The 14,270-nt window shown below is 38.4% G+C and overlaps 1 protein-coding gene across 1 annotated transcript in view; it reads left to right on the top strand.

The window, feature by feature from the left end:
* Window positions 1–10,654, top strand: part of XK (X-linked Kx blood group) — a 113,539-nt gene extending 102,885 nt beyond the window's left edge. The window contains exon 5 of the mRNA XM_015568642.1: window positions 6,906–10,654. Within this exon, the coding sequence (XP_015424128.1) occupies window positions 6,906–7,732 (827 nt within the window). The 3' untranslated portion in view covers window positions 7,733–10,654. The remainder of the gene's footprint in view (window positions 1–6,905) is intronic.
* The last annotated feature ends 3,616 nt before the right edge of the window (window positions 10,655–14,270 follow it).

The following is a 14,270-nucleotide window of genomic DNA, read 5'->3' as shown; positions in this document are numbered from 1 at the left end:
CTTCCCCGCCCCCAAGCCAGGCTGAGGGCTGCCAGCACAGTGGTGGTGGCAGAAGCCTCTCCTGCCTCCTCAGCAGAGCTAAGGATGTCCGACTGCACCTTAGGCCTGCTCCCCACTGGCAAGTGGACATTCCCTGAGAGCTCCCAGGCTGCCAGAGGGATGTCTGACTGCCAGCTTAGGCCCAATCCCCTCAGGGAGCGGGCCTAAGCCAGCAGGTGGACATCCCCCAAGGGGTCCCAGACTGTGATAGGACACAGGCTGGGCTTAGGGACCCCCCCGAGTGCACATATTTTTATGCACTGGGCCTCTAGTCTATATATATAAAAGCCTAATATGCTAAGTGTCCAACTGAGTGGTCAACCAACCAGTACTATGACATGCACTGACCACCAGGGGGCAGATGCTCCGACTGGTAGGTTGGCTTGCTGCTGGGGTCTGGCCAATCGGGACTGGGTGAGACAGGGCCAGACATGCACTGAAGCCCTTTAGCAGTCCCTCCCGTGGCTCCTCCCCGGCCACCTGCCCCAATCAGGGCCTCTAGTTAATAAATAAATTTTAAAAATAAATTGTAAAAAATGAAAATGGAGGAACCAGCCCTGGATGGTTTGGCTCACTTGGTTGGGGCATCGTCCCATACACTGAAATGTTGCAGGTTCCAATTCATGGTCAGGGTGCATACCCATGTTTTGGATTTGCTCCCTGGTCTGGTTGTACATGGGAGGTAACCTATTGATGTTTCTCTCTCTCCCTTTTCCTTTCTCTCTCTTTAAAATAAATAGAAACATATCCTCATGTGATGATTTAAAAAAAATTTAGGGAACCAGCACATGATCCAGCATTTCCTCTTCTAGGTATTTATCTGAAGAAAATGAAAACACTAATTTGGAAAGATATATGTTCCCCTATTGCAGCACCTCTATGTTGCAGCATTGTGTATAACAGCCAAGATATGTAAACAAAGTGTTCATTGACAGATGAGTGAGACAGATCACACACACACACACACACACACACACTAGAATACATAAAAAGATGAAATATTGTCATTTACAACAATATGGATGGATCTTAAGCTCATTATGCTAAGTGAAATAAGTCAGATGTAAAAGTACAAAAATATTATTTCACCATATGTGGAATATAAAACAAAAAAGTAACAAACCAGCAAAACAGAATAATAACCATCTCATAGGTACAGACAAGAGAATGGTGCTTACCTGAGGGGAAGAGGACTAGGGGAAGTGTGAAAATGAGTAAAGGGAAGAGAAGGAAACCAGACTTTTAATAGTCTATATCAGGGGTGAGGAACCTTGGTCCCGAGGGCTGTATAAGGCTTGTGAAATCATTTGGTCTGGCCCTGCCAAGGCATTAAGGGTGAGTTAATTAAATGTTTGTCCAAATATAGCTGGCTAATTTTTAAGTTGATAATTCTGTATGGCCTTCAAATGATGTTATAATTATCCAAATGTCCTTTGGCAGAAAACATGTTCCCACCCCTGGTCGATACTCTAGCACCCTATAGAGTATACAGATATTAAATTATAATCTGTGCACCTGAAATTTAGATATTTTTAGCCAATATTACTTCAATAAAAAAATAAGAAAAAGGAAAGTTGATTCTAGTGATGGTTGTACATACCTCTGAATCTACTTTAAAAATACCCATTGAATTGTACACTTAAAATTGTGAATTGTGTAGTATATGAATTATTACTCAATAAAGCTGTTAAAATAAAAAAAAACAAAGCAGTATTTGTGCTATCAACTGGGAAGGTAGGGTAGCAGATGTGGGTGCAAGCTCATGGTGATGATGATATATCTCATTCTCAACGTCTTCATTAACAATTTGCTGACCAGTTATCAGGGCCTGGGTTGGAATTAAAACAGAGCACTGGGTCCTTGAATAAGTGGTCAAGGATAACTCCAGGGTGTAAACCATGGAATACAGCAAGAACAGTGATCTCAAGAACTAGCCAGGAAGATACAACACTGCCAAGATAATCCAGACATAATTCTGAAACAGTACTTGGATTCCTTAGTTACTCTGTGGTCAGAGAATCTTGCACTATTCCTACATCATCCTGTTTTTCAGTCCTCTTATGTCCCTTACATAAAATATTTTAGGGTAAGACAAATCTCAGAACCCTTTTTCTAATTTGGATGCTACTTCTCAGGAAATGTTGGAAACAGGTACAACTTTGTTTTTTAAAGGTATAGTTGACATACAGTATTGTATTAATTTCAGGTGTACAACATGGTGATTCAGTATATACATACCTTATGATATCACCACAAGAAGTATAGTAACCAGCTGTCACTGTAAAAAGTTATTATGATATAATTGACTATATTCCCTATGATTTATTTATTTTAAAACTGGAAGTTTGAACTTCTTATTCCTCTTTACCTTTTTTACCTATCCCCACCCCAGGTGTAACATCTTAATTGAGAAAGGCATATGAAAGCAGATGTATTTGCATAGGAACCCCATAACCCCAGAAGTCATCCCCTGGTAAGGGGCTATGAGAGTCCCATTGCTCACTTCAATTATGTCTGTGAGAGATTTGGAGCCTAAATATCTCATTCCATGGTGAAAAAAGGCAGTTCACATATTGTACAATTTTTAACTCCTTCACTTATTCAACATACATAAATCATAACTTACTCTGAGCCAGTAACTGTATTATGTTCTGTGATAGTGATAAAAATATTCATGAACCTCTAGGAGAGTGCATTAAATCAAAGGTATCAAGTGATGAAATTAAGGTATGCATAGGTGCCTGTGAGACCCCAAAAGAGTGAGTTAACTGAGCTTGGGAGAATCTTGGAAGCATTTAGCACAACTGAATGAATGTCATCAAATAAAGGCTGAGGAAAAGCATCACTAATGAGGTAACACTTTAACTGAAACTTGAAGAACAAGTATGATTTATTCAGGCAGACAAAGAGAAGAAGGCTGTTGGTAGAGAAACAAATGAATTAGTACCCTGTGGCAAGAAGCACATGAAAATTATCAAGGGACAGAACCAGAATGGAAGGAGGAAAATAGCTTAAAGCACTACTTCTCCAACTTTAATGGTCACACATATCACCTGAACAATCTTTTTTTAAAAAAATATAGAGAGAAACATTGATCAGCCGCCTCCTGCACACCTTCCACTGGGGATGTGCCCGCAACCCAGGCACATGCCCCCGACCGGAATTGAACCCAGGACCCCTCAGTCCACAATCCGACGCTCTATCCACTGAGCCAAACTGGTTTCGGCTCACCTGAACAATCTTGATAAAATGCAGATTCTAACTCAATGGGTCTGAGGTGGAGCACTTCTAACAAACTCCATCAGTGATAGAGTTGCTGGTCAATGAGCTACACTTAGAGATCTGTTTGGGTGTGATAGGAGAGGAAGGTGAAAAGTTCAAGTTAACACAGGTTTTTTGATAGAATGATCTGCAGTAGTAGTATCATGGACTTCTAGAGGAAATTTAAGAGGAGATTTTCAGGAAAATACAAGTTTTGTTTTTGTGGTTTTTTTTTAGTCACCTGTAAGATCTAGGAAAAGATATCTATCTGGTAGGCCCTTGGATAGAAGGGGAAAATAAAACTATGGTACAAAATGAGAAGGGGTACAAAGACAGTGAGAGGATGATTAGAAGAAAATGATATGATCAATTCTACAGGAAAAATTTCAAGAAGGTGGGGAATGAACAATGTCACATGTTGCAGAGACATCAGGTAGGTGCAAGACCAGAATCCAGATTGCAAGGAGTTGAGGATTAGAAAGTGGGTGTTTTGATTAACGATAACTCCGGACGGTTGACTGGAAAGTGTCAAGGAGAGTGCAGTAATGGAGTGGAAAGAAAGAAATGCAGAGTGAAGAGAGGGGTTCTTCCTCCCTCCTACCCTCATTTTCCTTTGTCCTTCCTTCTTTCTTTCTTCCCTCCTTTCCTTTTAGTATTGTTTTAGAAATTTTCCAACATACAAATAGATTGAGAGGATATTATAATGAATTTCCATGTATCTATCACATAGCTTCCACAATTTTGTACATTTTTGCCAAGTTGTGATTTTTTTAAGATGCAGTTGACTTAGGTATATTTATTTATACACTCAGGAATAAGTCAAGATAGAAGGAACAGTTGAAAGTTTAGAAGAGAAAAATGATAATTGATGGAACAAGATTTTTGAGAAGGAGGCAGTAATGGAGTATAGTACAAGTGATGATTCTGGCTCCAGATAGTGACACAGCCACTTTGTCTACTGAGTTGAGTCAAAAAGAACCTTCAGAAATCTGGTTAAAATTTCAGTTCCCAGTCCCACTGCACATCATATCTCTTCAGGCTTCTTCAGTTCCTTCCTTGAATCCATTCACAATTTTTTTTCAAAAATCTATTCCACCCAAACATTTCACAAGTTCAGTCATTTTATTGAAGATCCAGTGCCACTGAGAGTGGTCACATTACAGAGAACAGTCACTTAGCATCTTCCATCTTGGGAGCAGCCTTTATTATCTCTCTAAAGCAACAGAAAAAGTGTTCCTTTTGTCCTACAACTAAAATTTCTTCCTAAGAAACCCAGGGGAAGAAATTGTTTTAATCACTTAACATGGAGATTAAGTTTTTGGTATCAAGTCAAGAAATGAGCAAATTCATTCCTAATACAAATTAATTTATTTGTGAACTGTGAAGAGAATTCATTTGGAAAGAGTTCATTTGGCTGGAATTGTGTGGAAAGAAGTTTTATAAGTGTGGCAAGGGTTTGGAATATTGCCAAAGCCTTCCTTTTAGCTTTACCTAAAGTGATGTATTGCATTCTAATAAAAGATGAAAACAGCAAAATGCACCTACACACACACACACACACACAATAAGAATATAAGTATTAGGGAATATTAGACTTCTATGAAGTGCCACTTATATAGGTGGGTCTGTCAACTGGTCCCCTTTTGTGTTTACTGTTGGAAGATAAAGTTGGGGAACTTTTTTTTTTCACTTAAGTCTGAATAAGTAGATATTTGTGTGAGCATCATCCTAGCCATTCATTAGATAACAGCTTAATTCTACAGGTTGAAATATACATTCCAAACATTTTCTACAAGCTTCTTGTCTCCCAAGCGTATCTCTTACTGCCTCCCTTTCTATCTGTGATATTTTGCATTGAGCACCCAATACTGAGAGTGATAATTTAAGTCAGTAATTTCAAGATTATTTCAATTGGGTAGTAATTTAGTAACTCTCTTGATAGAGTAAAAGATATAATTGAACTCTTTTGATAGAGAAAAAGATATAATTTGGAAATGATCTAATAAAAGAAAAATGGATAGATGCTTAAAAATCGCTTGGGTCATTACATTGCTAAAAGCAATAAATAATTTGGAGTTTAAGTACCATAAATATAAACAATATAAATACTGTATGTGTATAAATTCATAATTTACATTTTAATTATTTATACTTAGCTCATCTGCATTTGAAATATTTTTCTTGTAGTGGAAAATCATAAGGACTAAAAGAAAAGGATTCAATACTAGATTCTTATGGTATAGAAATTTGTAAGCATACAATATGTACTACTTTACAATATTTTACCGAATTAGCCTCTCAAGAAAAATAACTCAGTCCAATTACCTCCCAATCTATTCTTGTGGTAGTATTTCTATCTTTTAAATTTGATTAGTAGACAACAGTCTTTCCAGTGAATGATATTGATCGCTTAAATCAGTTCCAAAGACTAAGAAATATTGATGCTTTGCATAAAATTGAGCTTCTCCCAGGCAAATAAGTACCAAGGCTTCAGAGTTTTTATGCCCACCAAAATATAGATTTTTTCCCCATTGATTCAGAAAAATCAAACAAACAAACAAAAAAATGACAACCTTTATTCCCATGCATTTAAAGTTACACATTTAGGAAGAGGCAATTATATTACAATGACATTGCATTTTAAGAAGCAGGCATGGAAGGTGTTACCTCAATTTTATGGATCAGAAAACAGAACCCAGAGAGATTGCTATTTCCCCAGTGTGGCCTGGCAAGACAAGACTAAAACCAGAGCCAGATTCTTGGTTCCTAACTCCAAGCCCTGAGCCCTGTCCCTCTTTATTCGAGTATTTGGACTTGGTGGCAGGCTTATGTTAAGTGATTATGTTTTGACCTCACAGTTTGTGCCCTTGAGTTGACAGCATATTTCTTAGATAGTAGAACTCATAGCCAGCAGTGTCGTGCTATCAAACACGGCATGGTGCTCCACTTATATGAACCATATCTTCTGCTGCTTTGTATAAACCTGGATAAACCCATTAGCCATAAGTCATTTTAAGAAAAAAAAAAAGCTTAGATTTGAAACTTGTTAAAGCACAGGTCTTTCAGCCCAAGGCAGATTGACTCAGTAACCGTGAGGTTCTCATTTCTTTAGCAATCTGTAGAATTTAAGAATATAACTGAAGAGTAGAGAAAAGTAAAGAATAGTTAGTATGTAAATATAAAAAGTCCTGCAGCTAGAGCTATTTATTATTGAGCTCCTTCTGTTGTGTACCTTCTACTGGCATATGTTGAGATCAAGAAGAAATATCAGACATTGCACTCTTGACTCCTCAGGAACTTAGAAGCCAATTGAAGAAACAAAACACACCATGTAATGGGCTCTATGGATTCAGGCAGAGCAACGGGGTCAGAAAGGTGTTTGAGTTAACCCAGAAGTAGACTCCAAGACAAGGATTTGAGTGCATGTATGTTTGGTGGAAGGTGGAAAGAGCATGGGAAAAAAGAAAGGAAACAGGAAAGAGAAGATAGCCAATAAAGGGAACATTATTAGCTATCACCATGAGTAGAGGGCTGACACATGTCTGCCATAGTAGGATTCTTGGTGGAGGTGAGACTTGACAATGCTCTTTCTCATCTCTCCCCAGGTGTCTGCATGTTACTATCCCTATTGTCCATTGTGTATGGAGCCTTGCGCTGCAACATCCTAGCCATCAAGATCAAGTATGATGAGTATGATGTAAAAGTGAAGCCTCTGGCCTATGTCTGCATCTTTCTCTGGAGGAGCTTTGAGATTGCCACTCGAGTCATTGTCCTGGTCCTCTTTACATCTGTCCTGAAGGCCTGGGTGGTACTGGTAATACTCATCAACTTCTTCAGCTTCTTCTTATACCCCTGGATCCTCTTCTGGTGCAGTGGTTCCCCATTTCCTGAGAACATCGAGAAGGCCCTCAGTCGAGTGGGCACCACCATCGTGCTGTGCTTCCTCACCTTACTTTATGCCGGCATCAACATGTTTTGCTGGTCAGCTGTGCAGCTGAAAATCAACAGCCCCGACCTTATCAGCAAGTCTCAGAACTGGTACCGGCTACTGGTGTACTACATGCTGAGATTCATTGAGAACTCCTTCCTCCTCCTTATGTGGTATCTTTACAAGACTGACATCTATATGTATGTGTGTGCACCTCTGTTGATTTTGAAGTTGCTCATTGGGTATTGCACAGCCATTCTATTCATGCTGGTATTCTATCAGTTCTTCCACCCTTGCAAAAAGCTCTTTTCCTCCAGTGTTTCTGAAAGCTTTCAGCGGTGGCTAAAATGTATTTGCTGTCACTGCCGGTGGCAGAAATCCTCAGATTCTGTGGGAAAGACAGATGTAAGGTCATCCGGAGACAGAGATGAAACACCTTCTAGTAGTAAAATAAGTTCTATGCCTAGCCAGATCTTGAATGCTGATGATCTCTGCTCTGCTTAATAGGACCTGAGTTTCTTGGGCCAAAGACATATTGTTTTTTGGGTTGATTACTATTCTTCATACAAGTGATGAGCCCCACACAGTAAACAAAGCAGGAAGTTAGCTCTCACCTCCTTGTGAGTTACTCCCATTTAGAGAATACTTGGGTGTGTGAGAACTATGGAGAGAAGCCAGGGAAACTTCTGAGGGTTAGAGGAGCAGTCTAAGGCACCACCATTCACAGTTGACCATGTTCACCCAGGCATTACTGTGTATGTGTGTGTGTGTGTGTGTGTTTTTCACTGACAAAGTACTCATGATATCTGAGTTGAGCTGGTTAGATTTATAATGAGCACAGGGGCTTTCTTATTTTCTAGTTTTCTAGACTTCTAGTCTGTGTAGCCTAATTTTTTTATTATCCCTGAGCATAGTTTGCATCCAAGAGCTGGCTTGATGATCAGCCAGCTGTGACTGTGTTTTGCCATTGGCAACATCATTACTGTCAGAGTTTTCAGAGAGGGCTGTTCAAGTTTCAGTTTTGAATAGACAGGTGTTTCATTTTCATTTCATTAGGGCTCTTTTTATATAACCAACTGTAGCCATCTTGGTCTGCTATCTCTAATTGATTTAAAAGTCTAGATTTGGAGACTTTATACCCAAAGATCCATGGATACAACATTGAATTCTAAATTTCATTATGGAAGCCCTAGAATTTTAGGAAAGTTATGCGTTCCTTCAATATGTTGAAGTTCTGGAACAAGAGGGTTGTTAAAACATCAAAATTATGTAGGCTTTTGTAAGCAGAATTCTTAACTTCTTGGGAAGGTTGAAGATGTGAATCAGTAAGAAGGTAGGCTTAAACCTCTTCAAGGTTTAGTCCTGTCCTACAATTCTGGGGAATTTCTAGTAGAATTTGCTAGGATTTGCCTTCTTAAGAAAGAAGAAAATAAAACTCATAGTCTTTACTCCACTTCTTCCTTACCTGTTAGGAAATTTGAAGACAATATGTACTTTGGTTAGGTTAAAAAAAAGTTATTTTGGTTAAGTTTTTCTAGAAAACTCTACAGAAATCTTTCATCTACACAGGTATATAGGACATTTCATTTTTTATTAGTTGAAGGAAAAAGGATTATTTTTTCTCCCCCCAAGTTAGATGTTGACTTCAGAAACTTAAATTATAGAAAGTGATGAAATGACCAGAAGATATTTGTCTTTAACTGAATGCATTTTGATTTGGTGTTGTTATTATTTAATTTGTACAAGATCTCCAATTTTATCCTTCTATACTCTCCGATCTTCAGTATAATTTCTGAATCCTATTTGCTTCATAAAAGGATTGTGTAGGATATCCTTAGTTGTCTTGGGAAAATGCCTGGATTTAATGCCCACCATAAGAACCTTGATAATGAAATACCTAGAAGCAGGTGACCTGTCATTAAGTAGGCTGTACATTACAGGTCAATCAGAGTTGACAGTCTAAATACTTGGCTGAACTTTCTGACCAATCCAGATTCTAATGGGCAGACTCTGAGGGGACAAGTTAAAAATGGTTAGTTTGAGCAGGAATAGTTGTCAGAATTATACAGGGATGGAAAGACTGGTACTTCCCAGCCTTGGTTTGGAAGCTTGTCTTCAAATACATTTTAAATCATTTCAATGTAGAAAATAGGTAAGCATTTTTGAGTGATCTCAAATCAAACTAACAGTGATGGCCTGTCAGATTCTCAAAGCCCAATTATAAGCCACTTATATCAGGACAAAGAAGTTTGGTAACTAAATTGGACATTTTGTCATCTTTAAGCCTTATATACAGATACCCTTGCTTTGGGGCCATGTGTGTCCATTCATTTTGGGGGAGAGAAACCACTAATTTTTTTTCTGTAGGGTGAAAATTTGTCATGGTGAACTGAAATGGTAAAATTATAGTTCATACTGCAGATCTAGGTTGACCTAAAACAAAAAAACCAGCAGATTCCCTCACATGTTGAGAGTTAAAATGTGGTTTTCAGTTAGAATTCCAATTTTAAAAACTCTCAATGCTTTGTCTAAATTATATGCCACAACTTGTCATGACAGCTGCTCCAGTTGAATTATTATGATTTCACTCGTTAGAAGTGAAGTATTTCCCCAAAATATATTGAAATAAGATCTTCAAACATATTTAGACTTTCTTCATTACTGGAGACAGTGCAGTATAGAGATTGGCATCTCCTTGTTAAGCCCTACAACTGCTTTATGCTTCACTTTCCTTATCTACCAAATTTGGATGATATACTTGCCCAGCCTACCTCACAAGGTTGTTGAAAAGATCAAATTAGTTATAGATTCGGAAATATTTTTAAAGTGCCATGTATATTGAAGGAGTTTTATTATAGTTATTCAAATCCATAAACAGGTTATTATTATTTTTTTACTGTTAGAAAAGAAACAACATCATCCACATGAGTGTCTCTAGTAAATATGTTGGCATTTGGACTTATGGAAGGGCAAGTGTAAATTGCCTTTACTTTTGGGGAAAACTCAGCCCTTGCCCATCTCTTACCATTAGTTACTTACAAAAATTCTCACACAGTTCTTGGAGTGAAAAGGCCCACTGCAACCTGAGAAATTGTTTTTGATGGCAGATGAGTATCATTTTTGTATCTTATCATCTTTCATAAGGGACATGATAGTCTCTTTTGGTAATTTACAACTTGAGTGCTTGAGATCCTGCTCCACTTTAACTGAATGTGGGTTTAATCTTTTCAGCCTTGTAAATGGGAAAATGCTGCATTTCCTTGGAAACCACCTTGGAAAATTAGTGCTAATGTTATATGTGAATGTGTCAGTACTTCTCAGCCAGTAAATTGTGAATGTGAGTTTTATAGGCTGCTTCTCTGTAGCCATTGATGCTAATAAATGTTGTTTATGTTTCTTCATTTAATAAATTACTTTTGCAATTTCCCCTTTCTTTTCATTCCTTATATAGTCTTTTTATGGCTTTTTTATTTTAGGGAATGTTTTAAAAACAGGATTTTGAAAATGATTTTGTTGTGATTAATTATGGTTTTGTAATTATGGTTTTGTAACCTAACCTGGAAATTCTTTCTGTAGGATGAGAAACTTGAGTATTCTAGGATTCTGTCTTGTGAGACTAACAGTTCAGGTAATCTCCTCTGATTGTTTTTTATAAGCATTTACTCTATTTGTTAAAGCTGCATTGCTGTTTCCTAAGATTCGGCTCAGCTATCTGTCAATTGCTGTGTGTGACACAAAAGAAGTAAGGTAATAGAAATCTCTTCTAGACAAATATAAATAGTGTACTGATTCCGAAATATAAAATACCAAAGGAGTGACTTGATATTAACATAAACAAATAATCAAATGTAAGTGATGACCCATGGTTGGAAAAATCGTCAGTTATGAGACAGACATGGATTATTTCAATAATTCCTTTTCTTCTAAAGGTGGCCTTACAATTTAAAAAGACTTAACTATAGGATGCATCTTTTAAAAGAGATCTCTTGGTGTTAAATCAATCCTTGGAGAAAACTGAATATCTACAAGTATAGTGTTAAGTATATTAACCTAAAATTACTTCATTCAGTGTTTGTAAATGTTTTATTTTGAAATAATTTCAAGGTAATTAATAGAAGATCATAAAAATCATTTCAGGAGCCCTGGCCAGTGTGGCTCAGTTGGTTGAGTGTCATCCATGCACCAAGAGGTTGACGGTCAGGGCACATACCTGGGTTGCAGGTTTGATCCCCGGTAGAGGGAATGCAGGAGGAAGGTGAATGTTGTTTCTCTCTCACATCGTTGTTTCTCTCTCTCTCCTCCCATCTTCTCTCTCTAAAATCAATACAAACATATTAAAAACATAATAGTACAAGAAATTCCTTTGTATCCTTCACCCAGATTCACCTATTAACATTTTGCCAAGGTTGCTTTATCATTCTCTTTCCTAAATACTTTGGTGTGTATTTCTAAAGAACAAAGGCATTCTCTTAGATAGCCACAATACAGTGACTAAATTCAGGAAATTTAACATAGATACAATACTAGTATCTAATCTTGAGTCCTTATTTCACTTAACAATTGTTCCTATCACTTCATTTGTTGTCACAAAACTTCTTCAACAATGTAAACCCACTCAGTTCTCTTCTATGGGTTCTTTTTGTTTAAACTTATCAGTAAGTTTTAACTTGCCTATGAACACTGGGAAAACTACAGCAGACTTTGAAAAGCTATTTGAAGAGAACATATGTTATCACTATTGACTAATATGTTAAAACCATAAATTTGGAATGGTTACTGGTGAACTGTGAGTAATTCTTTTTCATGGATATCTATTTTAGGCATCAAGTGTTTGCTTCTTAGTATGTGAGCCTGTAGTTCTGTCACCATCCTTGCCCCACTGTTTGACAAACTTTGGTCCCAAGTTTGTAAAAATTAGGAAGGAGATAAGGGATGTATATATTATCCCTTTATGGGCACATTTCTCCAGGTTCTGCCTTCTAGGAGACTATATTCTCTATCAACATCTTTACAAATGGAGAAGAGCTCAGAATTGTCAACTATATACTATAATTAAACGAGTAACATTTTGAACCTTTTCTCGCTCTCTCTTTTTTTTTCAGAAAAAGGCACTTTATAGAAACATAGATTTGTATAGAGCTTGGAATTCAGAAACACCTCAATCCCACCTTTCCCAGCACATAAGACATCCTGTCAGGTTAGACCCCCTAACTTGCTAAGAAGGTGTGTCTGCCTCAGAAGCCTGCTTGAGGGAATTTCTCACTCCTTCTTGTCACCCTGTATGCATGGTTGTTTCTCTGAAAATTATTAGGCCAAGAAGGTCTAAAACAGTGTTGGTTTAAGCTGGTTTTGTATCCCAGAGAAGTATGCAGCTGCATCTCTTTGTCGCAGATTATCAGGAAATTTCTTACCTAGAGTCTACTGCAGCATACACTTTCATGTGAGGGGGTTTCAGGGTTTGCCCCCTACCAAGAAGAGATTCATTCAGAAAGATTTTTGAAATTCTTCTCCTTCTTCTTCTTCTTCTTCTTCTTCTTCTTCTTCTTCTTCTTCTTCTTCTTCTTCTTCTTCTTCTTCTTCTTCTTTTCTTTTTTCTTCTTTCTTCTTCTTTTCTTCTTTTTCTTCTTCTTCTTCTTCTTCTTCTTCTCCTTCTTCTCCCTCTTCCTCTTCCCTCTCTCTCTCTCTCTCTCTCTCTACACACTCTGCCTGTCAGCAGCCCCCCCTTAATGGAAAAATATATCCTCGGGTGAGGATTAAAAAAAAAAAAAGATAGTATCAGCAGAGCTTTTAACCAAGCACAGGACCCCCGAGGCAGGACTCTGTCCAGGGCGCTTGTCACACACCCAGGAAGCCAGCCCTGCCCCCCTCCCTCCCTCCCTCCCTCCCTCCCTCCTCATCTTTCATTCTGAATTAATTCTCTTTCTCTCTGAATGTTGAGTTCCTGATTAAAGCCTGATTAGTATGCTTCCTAGAGCCCTGGGAATATCATCCTCCTTAGACATCTGTATTATACATCCTGGTTTAATGTCTTATCAGTCAGCTTCCTATTTTAATTACCTAAACTCTATGGTTAATAAGTCAGGTTTGCAGGGTGAGCAATAGCACCCTAGAAAAAAACCAGAATTTAGAAATTCCATTCTGGGGTGGTACTGTAAGACCATTCCCCCACCACCCAGTGAAGAAGAGTGTTGAGTGTTTCCTTCCCACGTCCCGCGTGGGTCAGGGTTCAGGAACTGGAAGCAGAGCCGCACACAAATGAAAATGAAGACGAGATAATTTGGAATATTGGGGGACCAGGCGGGAAAGTCCAACTCAAGGGGAAGGACTTCCTCCCGTGCTCAGGCCTCACCAAGTTTTTATTGATCTGGGATGCACCCATAGCATAGCCCTTAGGCAGGTGACCCCCTGCAACAGGCAGACTAGCCCATCAGCAAGGATTTACATAATAATAAATGGGGGAGTAGTTTCAGCTACCACTGTCTGGACAAACACAGGTGGCGCCTAGCTCCAACCTTTGCCAGGGGTTCAAAGGCACCCAGCCTTCGGGGGGTTCTCTATCTATGCTTATCAGATAGTGAAGGCAGTAAACTGTTCCCCACATCTCCCCCTTATTTTTTCCTTATAAAACCAGAAATAAACATACAAGAACAAAAAATGTTTAAGTCCCAAAATCAATGTCCAACAGTTCTGAGTCCAAGTTTCAATGTCCGACAGTTCATGTGTACATGCCAGCAATGAAATGCTGGTTCTGGATGGTGGACAAATGCAGGTCTGGTCCTCTCTGGTTTGGTCCTGGGCACCCTGCAGGGCCGCACAGCTACTGACTGCTAGCATGGCAAGGCGTCTTCACCATCTCCATCTCTGAACTGTCTCTCCTATCTTTGTGGCTGGAGCAATCGGGTCAGTTTCTCTCTGTATCCGTTGTTGCAGGAATCCACATGGTCTTGGAGTTGTTTTCTGAAAATATACAAATGTATTCTTCACCAAAGGTTAATAAAGGAAATTTTAGTTGGGGAATCCTTTTTATATTTGCCCAAATGAT

This window comes from Myotis davidii, unplaced genomic scaffold (genome assembly GCF_000327345.1).
Source record: "Myotis davidii unplaced genomic scaffold, ASM32734v1 scaffold1365, whole genome shotgun sequence".
In the NCBI taxonomy this organism is placed as follows: Eukaryota; Metazoa; Chordata; class Mammalia; order Chiroptera; family Vespertilionidae; genus Myotis; species Myotis davidii.
The sequence above is the reverse complement of the archived record's forward strand: the minus strand, read 5'-3'. Positions and strand labels throughout refer to the sequence as shown.